The sequence below is a fragment of the Megalobrama amblycephala genome, linkage group LG6 (genome assembly GCF_018812025.1).
Source record: "Megalobrama amblycephala isolate DHTTF-2021 linkage group LG6, ASM1881202v1, whole genome shotgun sequence".
NCBI classification, from domain to species: Eukaryota; Metazoa; Chordata; class Actinopteri; order Cypriniformes; family Xenocyprididae; genus Megalobrama; species Megalobrama amblycephala.
The window spans coordinates 33950307-33977067 of record NC_063049.1 but is presented as its reverse complement, the minus strand read 5'-3'; the positions used below and the strand labels follow the sequence as shown (position 1 = coordinate 33977067).

Genomic DNA, 26761 nt, shown 5'->3' with positions numbered 1-26761 from the left:
GAATGAATGGGGGAAAGTCACGTGAGAGGAGGCAATGCTTCCATCGAGCTATGATTGGATATGATCGTTTAGTGCGATAAATCCCGCCTCTTGTTTTCTTGCGCATTCTCATGGAAACTCCCTGAATGAAGACAATAATGGCGTTAATGGAAGACTAATTAAAAAGTAAACAACTGTCAATTAGATATCACTGCTTTGTCATGTCAAAATCAAACTTGAAATGGCCTGAAAACATGATGACTGTGGGGGTTTTTACTGAAAACTGATGAAATTAAAGGTACGTCTTCATGTCTGTGACCAGTCCCGGTTTAGTAAATATCTAAAATAAATAACATTTTATTGGAGCATATGTTATTTAATGTCTTTAAATTAAATAGTGTGATATCATATATATCAGCTTTACATTAGCCATTGGCCACTCTGCTTTCTAAGATAGTGGCATTGACCTTCAAAAAATCTATATCTGTCGACTGTTAAACTGAAGTATGAGTTCAACAAGCTATGTGGAACAAAAATAGACTGAAATTCTACTCACATGTATGCTTCTGCTTACACAGGCAGTGTGAATACCTGTTAATATGGGTGGAGAAAGAAATTTGTGCTGCTTTTGCTTGGTGTGAAACTGGCTCTCCTTCACTCTAGCTCTTTGTGTGTCTCACTTGTTCTCTTTGTATGTATTTGAGTTTTCAGAGTGCCTGTTTTGTTCAATCTTCTGGATTTTAAATGGATTTATCATCCCAGAGCAGTGCTTTTTATAATCTTTTCATAAACCCTTCTCCACACACTTGCAGAAGTCTCATTTTGACAATTCTCTGAATGTAATTACTTATAATACTCCCTCTACATTAACTCAGTGATAAGCTTACAGTCATATTGATTTGTCCAAGGGGCCCTCAACACAAGCTCCTCAGTTCCTTCCTCCACAGCACTCAGCCATTACAGGGATAATGGACTCTCTCTCTGTTTGTGGCTCTTCTCTAGGGCTGAAAAATTTTTTGTTACCAGTTCCTGAATGATACTTTTTTTCGATACAGGTTTTATGAAACCCTTTTAACAAGATTACATCACCTCAAAAAACTTTGGTTTTCCTTGGCATGCTGCATTAGGGCCTCAATTTCATTTTGAAAGATTATGTGAAGCCATTTGTGCATTTTGAAAGGGAGAGAATCACTCGCTATTTGTGAAACTATGTCTCACAGAAAGAATTACTCATCACATTACTGTTGATCATCTGTTTGGATTAATTTGTGGGAATTTCCTGCTTTATAAGCACGAAATTTGCGAGAATGAGTAAAAATAATAGCAATACCGGCATCCCGTGCCAAAATTCAAGCCCTATGTTTGCTTAATGGCTTACTGACGTTGACGAGATTAACCCCTTAAGGTATGGAAATTTGGTACCGAACGACAAGACATTTTTTGATACTTGATGGTATTGAGGCAATTCGGCCGGTGCCTAAAAAGTATCAAACTCGATACCCAGCCCTAGTCTTCTCACCATCTTAGTGTGTTTTTGCTCATTGCTTTTGCTTGTTCTGATGGTGGCCGCAGGGCTTGAAACAATCAGTGACAGTCACTGACATGGCTGACATGCTTACTCTTGATGTTTAGTGTGATGGACTATGTGAACTTTATGGATTACTGTACAGATTTCACTGTGAAGGATTGATTTTGTTACTGTGAAAGTGGGAACTTCTTAGTATATAGTTCACCCAAAAATGAACTATATGAACAAATTTTTGTCATCATTTAATCACCTTCATGTCATTCCAAACCTGTATGACTTTTTTTTTTTTTTTTTTTTTTTTTTTTTTTTTTGGAAAATGAAGAAGATATTTGAAAAATGTCTCCCCTCCCCCCTCTCCATACAATGGAAGTCAATGGGCAACAAAAAATGTTTGCTTACCAGCATTCTTCAAAATATGTTTTTGGATCAACATGAGGGTAAATGATGACAGAATTTAGAACTATCATAGATTAAATGTTTATTTTATGATTTCTTTGGCTATGCTGGTCAAGGGGAGCGGGACCTGGAGTTTGTGAACTGAACTTGAACTCTCATTACCCGCATCCACCTTGTAATATGTCAAAGCTCATCTACTAGCCGCCAGGCCAATTATCTGACTTGTGTTGTGTTTGTGGCATGTTGCTGTGAGAATCTGGAGCTCTGTGCTGCTCTGTTACTGTTAGTATTGTTGGCAGTGTGAGCATTTACCCTGCAGGGTGCTGAGACCCGAAGAGCATCAGAGGGCAGGTTCATGGCTGTGCATATGTCGTGAAGATGAGATGGGGAGAAGTTGAGACCATACGCAGCAGTCAAGGTCACTGAGGGAATTAATTGGGCCTGTATTTGAAAATATGCAATAAGTGAAATCAACAAATACAGTACAACAGGATAAGACTTGACAGTACAGTATAAGTTATAATTTATCATATTGTTTTGTTGTCATATTGTGTCCTATTGTATTCTTTACCGTTTTCAAAAGTACCGACTTCGGTACCAATTGGTACTGAAATTTTAAAAATGTGAGGCTTTGAGCGCTGTTGAGCTTATTCGTAAACACCTCTGATTGGCCATCGTTTTTTGACGGCGCATCGGATATGTCTGTGATTGGCTACAATTATCAATGCACAGAAGTGTTTGAATTTGAAATCATTTTGAAAGAGGGAGCAGGAGCGTTTGAAAGCAGGCATTTGCTTTCAAATGCTCCCGTGTGAATCTGTGTAAGCGCTCGGAAGCACTGTGAAGAGTGTCATTGACTATTTACAACGGTTTTGAAGCGTTGATCATTGAAGCCAATCACAGACATATCCGATGAGCCAATCAGAGGTGTTTACGAATCCGCTCAACAGTGCTCAAAGCATCATATTTTTAAAATTTCAGAACCGAAGTCAGTACTTTTGACAACTCTAGTATTCTTTTATTTCACTCATTTTATCATATTGTATTGTAGTAAAAGTAGATGTTGGAATGTGAAATGATACAATAAAATACGACACAATACAGTACAATATAACCCCATGAGGTGTGTCCAGTCCTGCTCCTGGAGGACCTCGTTTAGCCCCAATCTGCTCCAACACACCTGCTTGGAAGTGTCTCAATTAGAAGGCTACATTTTAGCGAGGCTCCTTCCTTCCTAGACCAGTCCTTCTGATAGACTCCTTCTCAGCATTAAGAATGAGATGGTTTAGTAAATCTGCATGGCTGCATCATAAAGGTTTCTGAAAATGCTATTAAAAATTAAGAGAAGAAACGTTTTATTAAAATCTTCATAATGTCTGGCTTTTTTATTAATGCAGTACAGTGAATGACAGCTGTCTGTGGTCTCCCATTGATTTACATAATGGACAGTTTAGCATTATGTGATTAATTTACAACAAAACAAAAGAAAACATAATGTCTTCATCTCTAAAATAATTTTTTGTCTTGCATTACATAATGAAATTAGATGACTTCAGTGCCTACTCATTTTCCACCAATTCTATTTTTGTGAATTTAAATGTGTGCAAAGGATTTTGGGTGATTGGAAGACTTGAAGGTTACACAAAGGATCCATCCTTCAAGATAAGCAAGATAAATGAGGGATGCAAAAGGAATGTCATTTAAAATTATCAAACGTGGCAGGAAACAGACCTTTGCATTGTTACAGAAAACTTCTGTTTCGTGTGAATGCTCTTCTTTGGAATTTTCTACTCATCAAAGAATCCTGGAAAAAAAAAATATATATATATCATAGATGGCACAAATCTTATTGTATTGTATTATATTAAAGCTTTAGCATACCCAAAAATGAAAATTCTGTCATCAATTATTCTCTCATGTCATTCCAAACCCGTAAGACTTTTGTTTATCTTCGGAGCACAAATGAAGATTTCTGCCCCTCCATTGACAGTCTACACAACTACCACAACTGTTTTGTAAATAAAGTGGTAAATCATGTATTTTTTGTGTGTGTGCAAACAAAGCATTTGCTCCGCCTCATAAAATTGAGGTTAAACCACTGGAGTCACATGGATTACTTTTATGATGTCTGTACTTTCTTTACTACCTTTCTGGGGCTTGAAATTGGTAGTTGCATAGGCTGTCAGTGGAAGGACAGCTCTCAGATTTCATTAAAAAGATCTTTATATGCATTCTGAAGATGAACGAAAGTCTTACGGGTTTGGAACAACTAAGGGTAAGTAATTAATGACAGAATTTTCATTTTTGGGTGAACTAACCCTATAAGCAAAACAACTATTTTCAGCATTGATGATTAAAAGAAATTTTTTAGCATATTAAAATGATTTCTGAAGGATCATGTTGACACTGACAACTAGAGTAATGCCTACTGAAAATTTAGCTTTGCCATCACATTTAAAATGTATTCAAATAGAAAAGTTATTTTAAATTCTAATAATATTTCACAATATTACTGTATTCACTGTTTTCAAGGGTTAATGCGAATTTGGAGAATTCAGTATTTATTAAATAAATTGACAATGCAAAAAAAAACAGACATAATTAACTCAAAACAATAGTCTTTTTTCTTTCTTTTTTTGAGGTGAAATATGAAATATGTGGATGGGTTTTGTGAATCCTAGTAATATTTCACAATATTACTGTTTTTAGGTTCTTGGCTAGGATGGAAATGGCATTGTCTCATTTACCAAATAGATAGCGTCTGGAATGATGGATGCTTTGCACCGGTTTATATTTGTATTTGACACTTGAGGAAGCAACTTGTGACAGAGACCATGGGAGCTGATCCTTATAAACTCCTGGGCCTTTCTCCTAGTGTTCATCTTTTAACTAAGCCTGTTAATCATCTATTTAACACAACATCAAAGGTCATATTAAATGTGAAATGACCAGAACATCAGTGTATTTCATTCACACCTGTGACTAATAAGACCTGGCTCTTATTAAACTTTACAAAATCTTGACAATGGAGAGAGAGGCTCTTTCTAACAAGATGTGTGAACAGCAATTGAAGGCCCAATATATCTGAATTAGTTGAATGATGGGTTATATTTGACATGTCAGAAGGTAGCGCAGTAATGTCTGCGTGTGATGTTTAAAAGCTGTCTCCAAAACGAACTGTCCTGAGTCGTTCAGTGTCAGAATGCTCTTAAAGTCAATTTAGCATCTTGTCTGGCTTCTATTGCGTCGTCACATTTACTCCAGGGAGACTCTGTTAGATAGGATTCTGTCTGTCCGGGTGGGCACATTATAGCTCCATAACTTCAAACTGCAGCTCTGTGGCAAAATGGGAGGAGTCTAAATCAATCACAGGAACTCAGGCCTTCACCGGGGGCAACTGGTAATTGCAGCTCTGTTGCCTGATACTTTCAGAGCGGCAGTTCTTATTTGACCTCGCTGCAGATTTTCACAGTTGCTCGTCTCGGTTGGTTTGCTGTAGAGCAAAGAGTGATCTATGAATGAATTGCATGTGCCTGGTGGGGGTTAATGCTAATTAATGCAGCTCCCCCTAGAGGAAACTGTGGAGGGCATTTTTGTGTGTGTGTGTGTGCGTGTGCGCACTGCTTGTTCTGAATGCTGTATTTTCAAGCTCCGCAGTAATTAGCTGACCAGGTGAAACTTTACCGTCCTCAGCAATGATTATTAGATTTTTCATTAGGAACAATGCACACAGTAGTGACTCCTATGCATTTTTTAGAACAGTCATTCCCAACTTTTTGTCCTTTAAGACACTGTCCTTAAAACCTTAGACCCCCTCCCATACCTGACACCATACCCATATTTCACATGATTATCATGGCCAAAAGAATTTACAATAATGATATTATGATATCTATAGAAATTAAAAAAAAAAAAAAAAGAAAAGAATGCTATTAGTCAAATTTATCTTTATTTTGTGAATTGAATCATACCCAAAATACGAGTATAGAGAGGCAGAAAGAGGGTTTGTAACCATAATTTGTACAAAAGCTTAAAAAAAACTGACTGACGATTGGTTCTTCATGCAGACTGGGGTCTCTAACTCTCCGTCTTTTTTATTGAATCCAAAACACTCCCACATTGGTGAGCGATCTTTATTTGATTGTGAGTAGAGAGTCTCACTTTCGTCTGTCATATCCTTCGACGTGATTAGCTACACACTGTGTTGTTGTCATCTTATTTTTTTTTCTGATTTAAAACTGGTGTCAGCCATCAGTATGGTGCAGTACCTCTACCTTTTTATTAGAGATGTTCCGATACCCCTTTTACATTCCCGATACCGATTCCGATACCTGAGCTTAGGGTATCGGCCGATACCGAGTACTGATCCGATACCTGGGTGCAGAGCTCTGAACCGGTTCAAGGAATGAAAACGAAAACCGGAAACGAACGAAGTTTTGACCGGAATGGAAACGGAAACTGAATCAAATTTAATCGTTTTGAACAGAAACGCTCATTTGAAATGGCCATTAACCGGTTAATAACGTTATTTTTTCGTTCTATTTAATATTTTGATTTGGCAGTTAACCAATCACGAATTCAAATAGTACAGCCTATGCAAATGTGACGCTGAGGCATCCAACGAATGAAATGCCCGCGCTCAGGCTCTACAGTGAGCTCACGCGCTGACACGCTCATCATAGTCATCATAGGTTAGTCACAATGGCAAGTTTTTCCGATGATATGTCACCAACAGTCAAGCATTAGGCCTACATTTAAGTGAAAATGAATGTCAAGTACGCTAATATGCAGCTTGTTGTGCGTTTTGAAACCAGCGAAAATTACAGGATATGTAGAACATGAGTTCACACAACGCCACATCACGCACATGCAGCGGTTCAGAATAAAACTATAGGCTAACATAACACATATACAATAAAAGGGAATATTTAGGCCTATAGGCTACGCAAAATATTTCACCATATAATTAGGTCTACAGATTAACAAACCGAAAGTGGTTCATTGTGTCGCATTCCAACAAATCTAGGAAAGGAAACAGACATTCTGCTTGTTTTCGTTATTTAAATGTCTTTTGCAAATGTATGAATTATGTCTGGCTTTTAAATTCCGACCATAAACCATAAATTACGGAGTACAGTTTAGGAAAAAACGTTCCAGTGGTCGCGCCGGCACCTCATGCGCGTGCACACAAATTCTTGCATTGCTTACTTGATATCGCAGTTGTTAAATATTAAAATAAAATACAATCAACCAAACATATAAAACTTTACACTGCTCAATTCAATTCTGTAAAACAATCTGCCGTCCCGTGACCACCGCCTAACTGTGCTGTTATGTGAAGGATGTTGTCGATAATGCGAGTGAAGTACAAAGCTTACATAAAAAACAGCCTAATAGTTTAGCATTCCTCTCGAAAATGGAAACTGCCGAATGAGAAAGGGAGGCTTCAGATTCACTTTAAATTAATTAGTTTAGCATCTTATTTAGTTTTATTTCTAATAAATAACCCTGTTTTTCACTTCTTCGCTGCTCTAAAACAGTGGTTGCTTATGGCAACGCAGCACAACTTCCTGAGCCGCGAAGAAGAATTGATTTCCGATTTGCTGCGTTAAGCAAAGATAGCGGGCACAACTAGATATTGTTTAAGAAAATGGTATCGGATCGGTACATGAGTTTAATTACTCGCCGATACCGATGCTAGAATTTTTTCTGGTATCAGTAGTATTTCCGATACTAGTATCAGAATCGGAACAACCCTACTTTTTATGCTGGAGTGTCAATCAGATGACACTGGCTCTGGATTATTTATGATAATATTGTATGTGTTGTGTAGTATTAAAACAATATCAATATTTCTTTTTTTTTTTTATTTCAGTTATCGTCAATACCAGTATATTGTAACACACCTAGTTTGGAGCAGGTTTTTTTTTAATCCGTATGTGACCTCCAAGCATGTAAGTTTCTGTGCCCACCTTGTAAACTCACCTCATGTGGGGAACCAATTGTTTGATTTCGTTCTATCCACGGTATATGACTTACTTTCTTCTATGGAACACAAAATAAGATTGAAAACATTGACTCTTGATTGATTGTTCCACAGAACAAAGTAAGTCATACGGGTTTGGAACGACACGAGGATGTATAAATGATGAGAGAATTTTATTTTTTGGGTGAACTATCCCTTTAAGACAGATTAGTCAACTAAACATTCAGGCAGTTCACGAAAGAGTCAATTTTATAAATATATAGTTTGCACATTCATATACTGCACTAAAGGCACTAGAGCGATTAGTGGCCTAAGAGTAAGCTCATCCATGCTGAAACGACGATTCTCCCACTCACCTCTTTCTACCGAATGTTTGTCTGCCTTGTCTCTTGTTTCCTTTTTCCTCCTATTGTTCCCATTGTTTTCTCATTTTTCTGACTTTCTTTGGAAGCCTATTAGTCTTTCTTTTGTCTCTCTCTCTCTCTCTCTCCACCCTTTGCTCCAGCGTTGGCTTTGTCTTTGCTCTAGGAATTCTTCCAGACAGTGTGATGTGCTCTAAAAGGATCTCCCTCTCACGCTTCAATCCCAGTGTGCAGTGGAAAAACCATCAGCATACCCCTTGTAACATGCCCAAGTGCTTTTGTTACTCCCTGGCAATCATGCACTCCAAAAATAAAAGGCCAATGATAATGAGAAGAAAAATCATATTAGAGCGCTTGAAAGCAACGAATGGCTCCAAGAAAGGTGACGGTGCCCTCGGGAAAGAGGGTGATGCATTGTAACCACTTACGTTTTTGAGAACATACAATCTAATTTGTTTTACTCTATGACTCTCATGGAGTCTGAAGGCAGGGCCTGACGGGCATAACCAATCCACCTGCAGAGCTGATATGAGCACTGATCACTGTTCAAACAAGTGTGCTGGCAGCCGGATAGTAATTGAAATGCACAATAGGCCGGCCCCATCACTCAAGCAGTTGAGCAGAAAGCACCGACAAGGCTCATCTATCGCTCTCTTTGTTCTCTCTACAATGTGCTGTGTTCGATTGATGGGAGGGTGGAGATGATCGTATCTGTCTGCTCCGGAATTGATATGAACACGACTGCTGATCCATAGGGACCGATCCAGTAAATCAATTAGTCGCTTTGTGCGGATGCACCGAATACTGAATTTACAGAGTAAACTACAGAACCACTTGATGAATACAAATAGCTTTTAGAACATAACATTAGGAAATTGCAATGCACAGGCGCGTAGATGAGAAAGTCTCATTGTCCAAATGAGCCTTGGTTTTTGAGAACTACTTGCCTTTTGTCAATTTTCTGTTTAGAATCCAAACTATTTCACTTCTTAATTTTGGGCTTTTGTGTTTTAATTTTAGGGTTGTCACATGAGACTTCCAAACAGTTTTTTTTCTGTGTTTACTAAGTGTTTGCCACAGCACAGGCAATCTGCATGAGTCCGCACGCTTAGTCATTGCGTGCAGACTGCTGAAACTGGTGCTCATTTAGGACTTTAATTAAGACTAAACACACTTTCAAACGCAGTGATACGGCGCAGCCTTCATTTACAGGAACCTCATTTTTCAGAAACCTGATGAACTACAGTCTTTCAGCACTGGATGTGACACACTGAATGAACACACAGTCCATGGAGGAATACTGTGGAGTAGTGAATGAAAGGTCATAATGCCTTTCTAAAATTTAAATAACTGAAGCGCTGTCGTGTTTTATTAGACTACTTATTTGTTTCTCTCTCGTTCTTTCTTGTCCCTTTCTGTTGTGTATTCATGTTATTTCCTTTGAGGTTGAAGCTACAAAAAAAATTGTTTTTCAGCTTCTCCTGATTAGGGGTCACCACAACGGATCATCCGTCTCCATTTTGCTCTGTCCTCTGCATCTTCCTCCTCCACACCAACTACCCGCATGTCCTCCATCACCACATCCATTAACCTCCTCTTTGGTCTTCCTCTTCTACTCCTACCCTGCGGCTCCATCTTCTCCTGGCATACCCGCATCCCTCCTCTGCATATGACCAAACCATCTCAGTCTTGCCTCTCTCACTTTGTCTCTAAACTCTCCTACCTGTGCTGTCCCGCTAAAATGCTCATTTCTAATCCTGTCCGTCCTCATTTCTCCCAACGAAAATCGCAGCATCTCCAACTCTGCCACCTCCAACTCTGCCACCTGTCTTTTTGTCAGTGCCACCACCTCCAAGCCATGCAATAAAGCTGGCCTCACTACTGTCTTGTAAACTTTCCCTTTTCACACTTGCAGGTACCCTTCTATTACAAATCACTCCTGGCACTCTTCTCCACCCACTCCACCAGATTTTTTTTAATTCATTTTTTTAACTGCCTATTTTGGGGCATAATTAGAAATGAGCTGATTCAGGGTGTGTGGCCCTTTAAATCTCGTGCTCCACGCCCCAAGAGCTCGCGCTCGCACTTAAACAGCATAAAAAAGTTCACACAGCTAATATAACCCTCAAAATGGATCTTTACAAAGTGTTCGTCATGCAGCATGTCTAATCGCGTAAGTACAGTGTTTATTTTGATGTTTACATTGATTCTGAATGAGTTTGAGGCTATGCTCCGTGGCTAACGGCTAATGCTACACTGTTAGAGAGATTTATAAAGAATGAAGTTGTGTTTATGCATTATACAGACTGCAAGTGTTTAAAAATGAAAATAGCGACAGCTCTCTTGTCTCCGTGAATACAGTAATAAACGATGGTAACTTTAACCACATTTAACAGTACATTAGCAACATGCTAATGAAACATTTAGAAAGACAATTTACAAATATCACTAAAAATATCATGTTATCATGAATCATGTCAGTTATTATTGCTGCCATTTTTTGCTATTGTCCTTGCTTGCTTACCTAGTCTGTTGATTCAGCTGTGCACAGATCCAGATGTTAATACTGGCTGCCCTTGTCTAATGCCTTTCATAATGTTGGGAACATGGGCTGGCATATGCAAATATTGGGGGCGTACACCCCGACTGTTACGTAACAGTCGGTGTTATGTTGAGATTCGCCTGTTCTTCTGAGGTCTTTTAAACAAATGAGATTTATATAAGAAGGAGGAAACAATGGAGTTTGAGACTCACTGTATGTCATTTCCATGTACTGAACTCTTGTTATTTAACTATGCCGAGGTAAATTCAATTTTTGAGTCTAGGGCACCTTTAATGTTTCTTGGACCTAATGTTGCTTTGTCTTGTTTTTATATGTGAAAAAGCAAGATTACCTTTTTTGAAACCTAATTTACCCAAATTATAGGGTTATATTTTTTACATTTTGAAATGATTTGAAAAATAAAGTAATAGTTCATTCAAAAACTTTATTATTTAGGCCTACAGTACAGTTCAAAACCCTTTTTTTTTTTTAAAGAATATTGACCACTGTTTTCCATACGAGTTAGCAGCCACATCCATTATGCTCCAAAAAAGACAAAGACACTAAAATATCATGATAAAATTGGTTCATAATTCTTGTTATATGCTCCAAGTCTTCTCAAGTTATACAGTACCTTATGGTGCTTTTCCACTGTGTGGTACGACTTGGCACGCTACGGCTCGGCTCGCTTCACTTTGGCTACTTTGCTTTTCCACTTGAGTTTAGTACTGCTTCAAAGTGGGTGGGATTATAGACTTATCATTATAGTGCCACCTCTACTGCCTTTTGGTTTGGTGTCTTGTGTCTCAAATCCAATGACGCTGGTAGTGACGATTCTTTCTGACCAATCGGTGATCTGCAGTGTTTACACGTCACATTTTGTAATCGGTACAGCACAGCTTGAAACCTCAACCGAGGTGGTACTATTTAAAGTGAGCTGTAACGAGCCTTACCATGCAGTGGAAAAGTGCCATTATTTACTCAAGAACTACTACAACCAGATTTTTAAGTCAGTGCAATGAACTCGGGAACCGGAACAGTGAATTAATCATTCTTGTGAGCCAATTCTTTTCTTTTTTCTTCTGAATAATGGTTCAAATTTTGTATGTTTCTTACACAAAGCTATTGTGTATATTTGCAACATGGCATTTGAGTCATATCAACTGCTTTTTTTAATGGTGATTTTTTTTCTAGATGTGGTCTTTATGAATTATTGTACGGAAAAGAGCGGTATGCAGATTCTTCAAAAATTGCCTTTTTTGTTTAACAGAAAAAATAACAGCAAATTTTGAATGAGATGAGGGTAAACAATTACAGAATGGTCATCTTTGCAGAATTGTCTAAAAAAAAACAAACAAAAAAAAAATTCTTAGAAATGTACTCCCCAGCCACTTGTGACTATCTCACCTTGTTTATGTCTCATGCGCTTGCGTCCCTGCAGACATGTCTTCATGGGGTAGTTAAAAGCCTGGGCTTCATTTAACCGCCAGTTTAAGTTCTCTTCATGTCGGATAGGCTCTGCTCTCAACGCTTCACAAGGCCCTCCACTTAGTCAAAACAACTGTTAATTGACAGGCAGAACGACCCTGAACAGCCCTTGAATAAAACATGAGAGGGAGGTTGGAAGTTATGCATGATCAAGTGGGAATTTAGAGGAAAGGGAAAGAGAGATCTTCAGACTCATAGCTCTCCATCTCCTTACAGTCCGTATTTTAGGCTTCTTGCTGGTCACTGGCTTTAATTCGTCTACACTAAAGGGGGTTTAACAATCAGTCTAATCAGCCACAAGCTTTTGGTCTGTTGGAAACCTAGAGGAAAGACTGCATTGTGGTAATTCATAATCTTTTGTGTGCACAGCGTGACATGGAAAGGTTGAAAGCAGAGAACAAAATGAAATTATTGACTTCTTTTCATTGCTTTGGCTCTCTCCTGGGTTTCTGTTTTTTAGACTGAGAACAGTGAAGGAAAATCATGGCTTGTGCTCGGGATGGCAGCCTACAACAACACTTAACAGTAAGACGAACTCCAGAGGTGTCTACTGCGTCTGTGTTCATAAACTCCGTTCTAAATCCTAGTGAGCTGCCTTTCTAGACAGCGTTTTAAGGCATGCTCTCTCATGCTAAGGCCATTTTAAACGTTAGGCCACAACAATATACCTTGTTTTGGCCAAATTTAACACAATATTTGTATGCGCTATTTTTATACTTGGATTATGGAGGTATTGGCTTAGAAACATGCTAAAGTCAAACTCTTTTGGAATGAATTGTCACCTTTCCTATGTGTTTCACATTATTCATAGGACGTTCCTAATTGGTAATTTATGAGGTTCCATCTGAGAACAGGATTTGTTCTTTTCTCTTTGTGGTCTGGCAGTCTCACTGTATTTTTAGGTTCTTGTGGCATGATTGCTGCATTTAAGATGCTGCATAAAAGAATTCAGTTTTGTGATGCATATCGCATTTGGACAAATCAGATATATTTGTGTATACACCCTAATGCTAAACTGCCTAAAGCAAGCGGCAACACATCAGGCAAATTTGAAAAGTCATTCCCTTTAAATGGAAAATGGCAAATGCTTCTTTGTAGTAAAACTAACCATGCTGAAATGTATGCACTTGGAGTACAAAGTGTAAGTGTACAAGTGTATAGTACATTATATAGGTATACTTCAGTTTTGACCTGAAATCTTAATGTATGTGTACAGCCGAACACAGCCTTTCAAAGTATTAGGGCTGGGATAATACATCGATGCATCGTGAATCGAGAAATGATTCTGGATCGATTCTGATATCTTACGTATGTATCGCGAGTCTCTCTCGAATTGATTCTCTTCTTCATGAGCATTTGAGTAAGCAGTTAAAAAATAGCCTAGATCGCCATCTGCTGTTAAAAACTAAGCTCAGAATCGATTTGTGATGCATTTGAAAAATACCAGAAATGATCCATGAATAACGATGTATCGATAGTATTGTCCCAGACCTACAAAATATTCTCAATTTGGTAGTATGCGCGAACACAAGCGGTCGACACATGTACACTAGAAAATTATGACTGATAAAAATGTCTTTGTGCTCGTTTAAAGTTGAGTGTCTCTTAATTTCCTTCACAAAAGTACTCGTAATATACTGATGATGAAATTTACATTGCACACAATGTACACACACCCTAGCGTGCGTGTAAAAACCGAAGTGTACTTTAGGCTTCAGAAGGCAACAGCCTATGTACTGTAAGCTGTAGACAGCAATGCAACTCACTAGCTTTTGGAGCAGAATTTATAATTGCATTCGTTTGCTTTTCACACACCTTATCATCCCTGTCACAAGGGTTCTGCTTTTGCAGGAAGTATTCCTCCAAGTGGTAATGTTTGAAGACATGTCTAAATGTGGAGTGGCTCGGAGCTGAATCTCAGCCAGCCGTTTAATGGATGTGAGCGAGAGCTCAGAGAGAGCATGCCTAGAGCCACAGCTGAGACAAAGACACGCTTAGAGACGCAGACACACACTGTGTCCATTCATCTTTCCCCAGTAGGGGGAAAAAAAGAAAAACACACACGCACAGAGTGAAGATACATTGACAGGGTGCTGCTGGCCAGTGACCTGAAAAGGGACTGACAGCGCAGCAGACGCGGTCACGGTCACAGCGGGGGCTTCTGGGTAACAGGACATCTCCGATGCGATGCTTCATCTTTTACATCAAAGGCCTTTGTGTATCCCTGTGTTATTCTACCCTGTTGAAACACGTTGTTCGTTATCAGATCAAACAGTTTTTCTGGCTTTCATGTTACTACATTTTGCATTGAACAATGCAGTTGTTTCCGGCCGCCATTTTTAAAACGTTTACGATGAGGATGTCATGAAGGCAGGCAGCAGTTGATGAATCAGTCAGTAGGATGTGGGTGCTGTAATGCAGATATCCACCAGATTTTTTGGTATTCATCATGGGTAAGGCTAACTTCCCGTCATTTCTGTGTCCTAGATGATGAAACATGCGTGGGACAGCTACAGGCAATATGGCTGGGGCCACAACGAGCTCAAGCCCCTCGCCAAGAAAGGACATTCCACCAATATCTTCGGTAAGTAAGGAGCGCACATGCATGTTAGAGTCTCATTTACATGTAAATGACTGTTCTTGTGGCATGATTTGGGTTACTGTGGTAAGGACAGACACACACAATCTCATCTACATCCACTTTTGCAATCTATAACTCACACCTTCAAACTATAAGACGTGCTTGTGCAGTTCGCCTTCCCGAATCATTTCTCTGTTGTTTGGGTGTGTTGTTTATCACTGGCTCTCAGCTCCAGAGCTAAAGAAGATTCAACTAGTGGGACTGAATCTGATCTGTGTGTGTACATGTGAGCGTGCCTGAACAAAGATCATGAAAACGCAATTCATCCTGTTTGCTTCTTATTCTGCTGCTGATGCAACCAAGGCCGTGTGTGCAGGGAAAAACAATATAAAATAAATAGCTCTGACTCTGAATCCTGATAGGATGAGCTGATTTGAAAGACTTGTGACTGCACATTCGTAATACGCCAAGTTGCGATGTTGCTGAAAGTTAATGTTCATAGGACCTAGTCTCTAACTTTTTTATTTTTATTTTTTTTTTTCAATTGTGAAAGTGATGTGAAGGCCAAGTACGGTAACCCGTACTCGGAATTTGTCCTCTGCATTTAGCCCATCCAATTTAGTGTGGGTTAGGTGCCTTGCTCAAGGTGCCTGCTATTGAGAATCGAACCCACAATCTTCGGGTTAACAGTCTGACTCTCTAACCATTAGTCCATGACTGCCCCAATGATTTTGGCAGCAGTTTTAAATATATAATTGTTTAATTATTTATAATTAAATATAATTTGGTAATAACATTACTTAAATGTCTTGTCAATGCCATTTAATATTGTCTTTAAATATTTAGCCTTGCAAATCGACTTTGTCTTCCTCTGAAACTTGCCAAGATTTTGGATGAGGTTTTATTTGTTCTTTCTCTGAAAGACCAATGAGTCTCATATGAGGCAGTGCTGTGTTTTAAACAAAATATAAGGGATCTTTTGAAGAAGAACAAAGATATGAGAAGGAGAGAGAGTGTGGAAAAACAAGGGAGATGTGAGACTCTGTGCCTCATGCTGCAGTGCGGTGTGCTGAAGTGTCTTTCACACTTCACTTTCATATTTAATAAGCCTCTCGCTGTTTCTACCTTACATGTGGAATGAACTCCTCAGCCGTGCATGTATTGATCAATCTGTGTGAACGTACTTGGGTGTATTTTTGAGAGAGACTGGTGGAACACTTCTGGATGACTTTGCTCTTCTTTTCCAGAAGTTTCTCTCTCAGATACCCTATTAAAACACATTCTTCACCCTCCGATCTTTTGGCAGAACACGGTATGCTTTGCTTCTTCTGAAGTTCTGACTTCAAGAGTAGTGAAACACTCAAACAGACTATATTCAAACAGACTCTTTATGTAATTTGTGTGGCACTCATGCCATTGGTTGAGGCATTGTTGCTGTGTCTGCCTGGTCAAGATCTTCTGATGACTTTATCCTGTCTTAATTTAATGGTGTTGGCAGGCTTCTTTCACACATTTAGATGAAACATAAATGATGAGGAAATGAATTTTTTAAATATAAAAGCGTGTGTGTTTTTGTGTGCATGCGTGTAAGAAATAATTGACAACAAGCCGCTGAATTATTAGAAAAATAGTGCACACTTGAAATGGTAATTCAACAACATTGTGAAGCATGTATTATTTTTCTGAAAATTAAATGGCCTGGTTTCATTTATTTCACTTATTCTATGGTTACCACACCTCAAAACTTTGTCAGAAGTTTTATTCCGACACATTTGTCAGGTTTTTGTCCTTAAAACGGTCTTGTGTATAGAACTAAGTTCTTACTCATCCCAAGCCTCCATAATCATTTTAGATCAAGTGATGAACGCTTGAGCCATTGATATGCAGACCATGCAGTTATTAGAGCGAGCAAGAGAGATTGATTGATTAAATGTGTTTGAATTACCTGAGTCTGTAGCTGCGTTTCCATTACCCTTTAAATTGTGCAAATTGTAATTGCGAATTGAAATAACGCTCAATGGAAACGCGTGAATTCCGCAAAAACTCCTAAATATCGCAAAAAAGTTTTTATGCTCGCATGAGGTGGTTTTCAGGCAATTCGAAAAAGGAATATTTCGCTTTTCGTTTCTTATTTATTATGCATCTCTTTCCTCGCGCCTCAGCTTCAGTGCCTCAAATGCAACGGGAGGATACAAGACAAGAAAACGAGGATGGGGTTATCAAAGGAAATCTCTAATACTAATCATATTAATCTATTAACAATTAATAATTAACATAATAAAAACTAATAGTATTAGATGTCTGTGCACCTGTGCGTCCTCGTTCATAGCTCCTTGGCTTCCTCACTCCTCGTGGAAGTGAAAATGACTGGTCGTTTCGCTAGATAAGACCCTTATTCCTCGTCTGGTATTGTTTAATGCCCTTTGAAACTGCACTGAAACTGTAATTTTGACCTTTAACCATCTGGAGGCCATTGAAGTCCACTATAAGGAGAATAATCCTGGAATGTTTTCATCAAAAACCTTAATTTCTTTTCGACTGAAGAAAAAAAGACATGAACATCTTGGATGACATGGGGGTGAGTAAATTATCAGGAAAATTTTATTTAAAAGTGGACTAATCCTTTAATGTTATGAAGTGACGAGAATACTTTTTGTGCGCAAAAACAAAACAAAAATAATGACTTTATTCAACTATTTCTTCTCTCTTGTCATTCTCCTATGCAGTTGACATAGTGAACGCAGTGTAGCGCTTCCGGGTTCTACGTCAGAAAGCAGACTCGTTGTTCAGACTTATATTGTTTTGTTTTGTTGTTGTTGTTATGGCTAGCCTGAAATAGAAAAGCTGCCAAAACTATATATAGATCCATTGATGAGTGAGCTGATGTTGCTGACGGTTTCATATTGTCACATTCTGTTGGCTGAATTTAAACTGCCCACCCCACATCTATGATGTTTGCTTATGTATTTTAGTAATCTGACAGCATAAGGGGTGGGTTAGTTCAACAACTAAATGATTGGTTACTGGAGCGAGTTTATCTAGCGGTGGTGATTTTAGAAACAAAGATGATGCAGCATACTAAAATCCGGCCTTTCAATAGTCTTGATGTTTTTAATGTCCACTAAAACTTTTCAGAGCTAGCTAAAACTCTCTGCAAGAGGTTGTCTCTTAACTCCTCTCCTTTAAAATACTGCCGCTACTCTGTCAAAGCACTGCTTTTGTAACACACCCATCACCTTCAACAATAAATGTCAAAACAATTACTGTTCATTCTGTGTTCTGTGAGCGACGTTCCCATTATTATGCATAATCCGCAGTGCTTTTGTGAGGATTATGATAGTTTTGTGGAATAAAAGGTTATAGTTTTTATCCAATTTGTTGAGTATCTGTCAGGTAATTTATTGCTAATATACCTTTCTGACCTGTGCTTGGTGGACATGACCTTAAACCAGACTCAATTCAAACTTAGGTGCAAACCTTGTTGTAAACATTCACCATTTAGAAAAACATTACTGTAATATTGCAGACACAACAGAGGGACAATAAATACAATATACAAAATACACAATACACAAATATATGAAACACAAAATGCAACAACCTTAACCCTTGTGAGGTGAATCTGAACTATAGTAGTTTTTATTATACAGTTCTTACACACAAAAATTTTGAAATCATTTACTCACCTTCATGTTATTATAAACTCAATCTTTTTTCTGTTGAACACAAAAGAAGATATTTTGAAGAACTGTTTCTGTCCATACAGTGAAAAGTGGGATCCAAAACGACAACATTGGACCCCAGTGACTTTCATTGTATGGATTAGAAGAAAGAAAATAATGCAGGTTTAGAATGACATGAAGGTGAGTAAATGAACAAAGTTTTCATTTTTGGGTGAACTATCCCTTTAAAGACAGTTTAGTCACAAATGAAATACTCTTTTGCACAATTGAAGTACTTGTGACATTACAGTAGGCCCCAAGAAATTTGACTAAATTGACTGTCTTAGAGCACATAACCTTTTGTGTTTAAACCTTGTTTAAGAATGCTGTTCAGCTAATTCCACACTGGGGGTTTGACCTCTTGACTGTACATATGATGTGTTGGTCAAAAGGACTCTTTTGACCATTCCAGTGGCTTACTGTTGCGGTGGGACAGGGACTCACCCATTATCGATCCTCCCGATCGGCATCCATTGATTTTCTTTCTGTGCGTGTGTGTGTAAAAACATTTGACCCATAAAAGCCTGAGACTCTACTGCTGGAAGGCACTGGACAGATCGCTGATGGTATACACTTTGATCTGTAAACAAACACCTTGTTTGCGGGTAATATTCTCAGACCAGACCCCAGAGTCAGATTGCGTAACCCAACTGCCACAGTTATGCATGCGATAACATAATTCTAAAATAACCACACGTCAACATGTGTGCTCACACTGTGAAGCGAGTGCCTGCTCCTCTGTTTCTGATGTATTATGATTTAATGCTTAAAATGGAATTGATTTACACTACCATTTAAAAACTTTGGAGCCTGTTAAATTTTCTAAAGTCTCTTATGCTCATCAAAGCTGCAGGTGTTTGATCAAAAATACAGTAAAACAGTAAAAGTTGTGAAATATTATTACAATTTAAAATAGAGGCGTGCATTATCACGATTTTAGTTCGTGAACAATTAAAATCATGTTTAGCAATGCAGCGGTAATGTTGGGTGTACTGTATATACCAGAAGATACGGTTACACTCACGTGACATTGCAGTTTTTTGTTATCACAAAAGTTTACTATTTGCAGCGTTTTCTGACACAAGCTTTTCTGAGCACATACTCCTGAAGTGCACGCACACTAAAAGCCTGTCACACAGTGTGAGTACCAAACTAAGTTCTCTTTTATGTCTTATTGCACTTATGGACTGAATAACTTCGGTAGCTTTAAGATTCATTCATAGAGTGAAGTCTATTTAGTGTTTTATTTTTACATTTTTAATTTCTTTCTTGAATGCTACATTTAAATATGCCTACTGTAGCTAAAAAAAAAAAAAAAAAATTAAAGCACTCTTTATTTAATTTGTATCTTATATTGTAATATGTATCTTTTTTATTTTTAATAACAAAGATAAAACGATAGATTTTGGTCGTATCGCCCACCCCGATTTTTTTCTTTATTTTGTTACTGTGATGCGTCTTTTTCAGTTCAAAAGAACAACATTTGTTTGAAATATAAATCTTTTTTAACATTTATAAATGTTTTAACCATCAATTTAATGTATCCTTGCTGAATCAAAGTATGAATTTCTATCCAAAAAAAAAAAAATCTTAAAACTCTAAAATCTGTTTTATATGGGCTAGGACAAGGACAGTTCATATAAAATCATTTTTATTCAATGATAAGTCATTCTTTGACAATCATAAAATATTTTAAAAAATTTAGAAAAGGAAGTGGCAGGAGCGGTCTTGGAGAATCTTTGAGAAGAAACTGGTATCAGTAGGCAGTATGTCTGTTCCAGTTCATTCAATGGCAATATTATGCTAATGTTCATGTTTACAAAGTTACCAAAAAAACAACTTTACCTTATGTCATCTCGTCTGTAAGACATTTACGTTTTCTTTAACCCGCCAAACGAATGGTGCGACCACAGCTCTATGCAAGCACATTATCAAAGAGTGCCTCCATTGGAGTCAACGGAGCTGTTTACACTGAATGCACGTGGCAACTTTGTTACATGAGATGACAGCAATGTTGTGTCGTGTGTCAGCCCTAGTCCTCCATTCGTTTGGCGGGAGGTGAAACTTGCATATGGTGGTGTGTTATTTGCCCTGAGTGTAAATCTGGTGTATTCTTCGTTTGTAGAAGGCTAGTGTTCCCAGCAGATTTTACCTGCAATGTGCATATAAACAAGTAAGTTATAATGTGGGACTGCATATGTTTTTCTCTTTCTACTGTAATAATAGAAAAACAATGTAACACAAATCTTAACCCTTTCGATCGTGAGTTTAAAATATTCTAACTGTCCCCCCAGAGTGAGTTTTTTTTAAGGCGACCGTTATTTTAGAACGTTTGCCTTTAATGTTTCCATGGCGACGCGTCTTGCGTGTCACGAGCGCTGAGCGCAGCAACAATAACACTGTATGACAGATGGATCGCTATTATTTAGTTTTTCCTTTTATATTTAAAATATTCGCAAAATTGCTTACCATGTCATCAACTTTATGATATTCCGATTCTCAAATATGTGTAAGTGAGTGTGCTTTGTCGTTTTAAAACCTTTATAAATGATCTTTATCTTGATCTATAATACGAGATGGGCGCCGCCATCTTAGTTTGCGCTGCAGTTCACAGAGTCCTGTCAGTCGGATTTACAGCAGGTGAATTCATCAATTTCTCCCGAAATATATGCAAGTAAGTGGCTGGTGAACTGGAAGAATAATAGAGTAAACTTTATAGTTACTTAGGCCCATTATGTGCGTCTGATATGAATAAATGTCGGCAAATTATATTTGTTATTGCTGCTTCCACTGATGTCGGACATCAGTGTGTATTTTATAAAACTCTTAATGTATTGTTTTAATGGTGCTTATGCATATTTAAATGTCTGAAACCTTAAAAGAAACATTATGTGGCTGAAAACGCTGCATAGCTGTGATATATGACAAGAGCTGCGCGCGTCCGTCTCGCAGCCAGAGCGCGAAAGCACAGTTTGAATCTGGCAGTTATGTGACGTCGCTGAACGTTCGAAATCCCATATGTGGTACCATACGCCCAGGGGCACAGAAATAAAAATCCCATATGTGGGACCGTACCGCTCAAAGGGTTCATTTCATTCAGGTAGATTCCCCATGGACATTTTCTCTCAGAAGAACAGAACACAAAGCATCCGTCGACAAATTTATCCAGTTTTAACTGGTTTGCACAGACCCACCATTGTCAGTAAAATTGACCCAGTAGCTGAGTTACACCAAAACTACCCAGCACCGGGGATAAAATTTAACCAATAAAATGACCCAACCGGCTGAACCCAGCATTTGGGTTTGAAAGAAATAACCCATCATTTTTTAGTGTAGTCATTAAGATTGCGCCATTTAAAAGGTTTTTAGCAGAAAAAGAGGTGGAGATTTTTATTTTCCAAAGTGGTCAAGCTTTGTGTTTTCATTTCTTTCCGCCATGATATGGCTGAATGAACTCGTCAAGCTTAACCTCTGTATGAACCCTTCACACATTGAGCAGGAAGTTGTCTTATCCTGTGCTGATGTGTGAAGAGAGAGAGGGAAGGCTGAATCCAGACAATTTTAGCCTGGGCACAGCCCTCAAGACCCGCAGCTGGAGACCGGGCCATTATGTTCTCCGTCATCCCGACGTCCAGTGTTGTTGCCATAGTAACGGCAGGGCTAGCTGAGGTCAGAATGTGTATGCTGGCTGATAAGAGGCAGAGCATCCAGACTACAGAGTCTTTAATCAGCGCTCTGGTTAATCATTACCCACCAGCCTGCAGCTAATCAGCTGAGGACCCTTGCCGAGAGTCTGGTGCTCAGACCATTGTCCATAACTAGGTCATTTTTGTCCCTCATATCTGTTCCCAGGAATAAAAGAGCACAATCCATGAGGAGCTGTGTTATAAAATGAGAGCCCAGCGGTTCTCCCTGACTGGTTGAAAGGGGTGGGGCTTAAGCCATGTTCACACTTACAGTGATTTTGGTCTCTAGCAGGCGTTTCGGCCACTAGATGCTCTAATGTTAGAGGTGGGCTGCATAACTGGTCATGGTGTTTGTAAATCTGATCACAATGCAGATGTATTTCATAAAAAAAATATATATATATATTTTTTTTTTTTACTTTGACAAGAAATCAGTTTTCTTAAAATTTATATTTACATGGTATAAGTCCCTCTAGGATTTTTTCTGATTCTTGTAGTTCAAAATAATTGAATTTGTTTCAGCTTTTTTCAAAGATTGTAATAATGTGTGCAGTTTTTTTGCAGGGATAATAATCCACCAAAAACCATTGTAATGCATAAGAGTGCAACCGTGCCCATCCACTTTTTCAGCAGCTTTGGTTCCAAAAGTATTTTTCATATAGGGATTTTTAAAAAGTCTTCGTTCATGAGTTATAAGCCATGAACCAAACTAACCAGCTATGAGGTGAATCACAACATTACAATCTTTGATTTGAAGCAATAAAGTATTTGTAAATCAGACAAAAAGACAAAGGTACAAAAGTGATAAAGCTGTATTTAATGGCTTTAATGAGGGAAAGAATTAAAATCCCCAGAAAGACATAATCAAAATAAAAACAATGGACAAATATGAAACTATTAATTTAAATGTTTATTATATATGCAAAAAAATATGTAGGAAAAAATATATTTTACAATTGCAAATATGCGTATATACAAATATTGTTTACACTTTATTTTAAGGTGACATAGTTACATTGTACTTATTCAAATAATTACTGAGTAATATTGATTAAAGCGGCAGTCCGCAATTTTTGCCCCTCTAGCGGTTAATAAACAGAACTGCACAGTTTGGAAAATGGATTCATGTTGTACATTCTCATTATATAATTTTAGAGTTACGGTTAGGGTTTGGTTTAGGGTTAGTTACTTGTAATTATTAGGGGTGTGATGAGATCTCGTGTCACGAGATCTCGCGAGACTAAAATGTGACGAGATTTCTCGTCAAGGCGAAAAGTAGTCTCGTGATATTGCCATGACAGAGTGTTAGGATGATTAGGAAAGAATATGCCACCGCTACGTTTACATTACGCCTCCACTGTTGTTTTGCTTTGTATTTAAATAAAAAACATTAAATTCAATTGGATAACAGTCGCCGCCGCTCCGTATTTACAGAGTTACGCGCGATCGCTGAAAGTGAAAGTAAACGCGATTTCAATACCCCGCATTTTGAAAGTGGCTCCCTGATGAATGCAAATATCTCTCAATATGAATGCTAAAAAAATCTGCTAAAAATCTTGTCTCGTCTCGTCTCGGAGGATACCCGTCTCGTCACACCCCTAGTAATTATGCATAATTTACTGTTATTGCTATAGTAAGTACATGTAGTAACATGTAACTACATTGCCTTAAAATAAAGTGTTACCCAAATATTTAAGTAGTCTGTGAGCATAAGAAGATCGACTATTACGTCATTCACAATGTGTCTTGGGAGTGGGCACAATTTACTTGTTGCGATTCTCAGATTGGTGGAGATTTTTTGTAGAATCATGAATAATGTAGTTTCCACCAGGAATTCCACTGTTAAACACATTTATTAAAAAAAAAAAAAATAAATAGCTGAACTAATGATGATGGCTTCAAAAACAAAACAAACAACCCTGTAGCTCACAGTAGTTCTGTCTTTAATGGTTTAAAAGTTATCATTCATTGTTTAATTTGTGCTAGTAAAATAAGTACAATTGTAGTTGCACTCTCAACAAATATTGTGGTACATAATAATTGATTATGCTGTAAACAAAGCTTTTTTTTCCAGCCATTAACATGAACTGAGGGCACTTATATTGGTATTAGAGTTTTGATAATGTTGATTTACCAATAACAGTGTATTGATTAGATGGTGAATTTCCATGACAGTTACAGTTGTTTTGATTTTAAGATGCCATTTGCGAAGAGCAAATATTGCAATGAAATATTTCAGAGCTTAGCATAACTTAAACGTATTCACAATAACAATATTACAGGCTGGGAAATCAAAATTTTAGTATTAAATAATAGAATTTCAATGACCTTCCGAACATTTGTATCATACAGGTAAAAATATTAAAAATAGATCTCGCACTTGTTTGTTTTTGTAGAAGAATTCTGCAAACTGTGTACAATTGTAATCGTATTCAGGTTGTAGAGGAGCGGACAATGAGAATGAAAGAGAGGATGGAAAGCAGCCATCTAAGGGACAAGACAAGGGATTGGAATGAGAGAATATTGCCTCAGTCAGCTGGTGCATTTGACTTTTCCATTCATTTTTGGTATTTATGACCTCATTTGTGTAATTCCCATCAGCCACCAGCCTCGCTGAAATCTCCAATTATATATGCATCTCGGCACTGCCCAACGAATTGTGTTCCCTAGGTGGTTAATATTTTCTTAATGATGCGTGTGATTTTCTGTTTGACTGTGGAGCACATGGGGAAGTATACACAGCTTCTCAGCGTGTGAGTTTAGTGCTTGTGGCGTGTGTGTGTATGAGTTTGGTCTAGAGATCCATCAGTGCATGACCCACTGTGTTGGTAATGATGTAATGAGTGCTGGGGATGAGCCCTGTGGCATGTTGTCTTCTCCGCGGTGACTTCATATACGGCTGCAGAGGCGCGACTGCGGCTCGGCTCAGGCAGGTGCCAAGCACCGCTACCCCCTTCTGCAATGCAGAGACAAAGCGGTTTAACACTGGGGTTTAGGCTTTTCTCATCTGCGTATAAAATATGCCAGTTGTGCGCGAATACATCCCAAGCACGTGCTAAACGCTGATGTATGCGCAGTGCCAGACAGTTAGTCATGCGTTTTTCCTCTAAATGTCTCACTTAGACACATTTCTGCTAAAGCCTGTGATGTATTCATCCATCTGTGTTAAAATGGCCTCTTTTCTGTGAACAATGCAGATGTAACTTTTATAGCGAAGGCTTATTTAATCTCTGAAATGACTGTACTTGAGAGAATTTGTTTATTCTGTTTAAATTGCGTTTTGTATGTGTGTGGATTTAACTAGTGTGTAATAGATTTTCATTGTCAATATTAAAATTTAAAAAGTGTAATCATACCAGATAATAGACCTGATGCTGTCTGTTATGTCATTAATTACTCGCCCTCATGTCGTTCCACACCTGTACAACCTTTGTTCATCATCGGAACACAAATTAAGATATTTCTGATAAAATCCAAGAGGTTTTTCTTTTATCCCCCATAGAAAGTAACATAATTACCAAATTCAAGGTCATTTTAAAATTAATTGCATGCCATGTAGCAACATACATCATCCATCTTTTATTATTATGACATTATAATATCGATCTAGCTTACTGCAGTGTGCAACAAGTAGAGTAAGGGTGTAATCACACTAGGCACGGTTGCCTTGGACCGTCCTATACGATGCAACTTTTTGTAAGGAAGAAAACAGGAAGAAAAGCACTTTTGCTAAGATACTGCCTAAATAGAAATATAATTTATGCCGCACAACAATTTTCACTTGCACGTATCTGAGGATTATTACGAAGGCAGCTGACGTTAATGGAGAAATCTGCAGCTTTACTCGCAAATTACAATTCCTGTTCATTAATAAGGTGAGAACCAGGCCCGTTATAAACCCAAATACACTCAAATTAATTACATTAATTGAAACGTGTACTATTCAAGTAGTAATAAAGATGTTTGCCTTAGTAATAATAACAGGAGCGCACACAAAAGTAGTAGCTGTTCCATGCTACGGCAAGCCCAACCGAACCATGCTCTGGCCCACCTCTTCCAAGCGGGCCAGGGAAAGCTAAACGAACCATGCCCGGGCACGGTACGGAGCAATCACTCTAGTCAAACGAACTGGGATTTGGGGGTAAAACACAATCGGGCACAGTTCAGAGCACCTAGTGTGAGTACACCCTAACATTATAACAACTTTCAACTAGGGCTGTGCAATATATTTCGTCTACGATAATACTGCAATTGTTGTTTTAATGATGTGTAACCTGATATTATCGATTATGTCCCTCACTTTACAAAAGCCAAACAAAAACGCCTAGTGTGCACTCCTCCATGGGACTTGAGACTGGTGTGTCACGCAGGTGTCTCTAATTAGTTCCGCTCCTACGGCTCTCTGCCCCGCGCTGCTTCATACCACAGTAACTTTAATAAAACTTAAATACATGAGCTCATCCACGAACATGATTTCTGCCCCGTCAGATT

General features: G+C 38.2%; 1 protein-coding gene across 1 annotated transcript in view; it reads left to right on the top strand.

Moving 5' to 3' along the window:
* Positions 1-26761, top strand: part of man1a2 (mannosidase, alpha, class 1A, member 2) — a 110646-nt gene that overhangs the window by 31764 nt on the left and 52121 nt on the right. The window contains exon 5 of the mRNA XM_048194248.1: positions 14769-14865. Within this exon, the coding sequence (XP_048050205.1) occupies positions 14769-14865 (97 nt within the window). The remainder of the gene's footprint in view (positions 1-14768; positions 14866-26761) is intronic.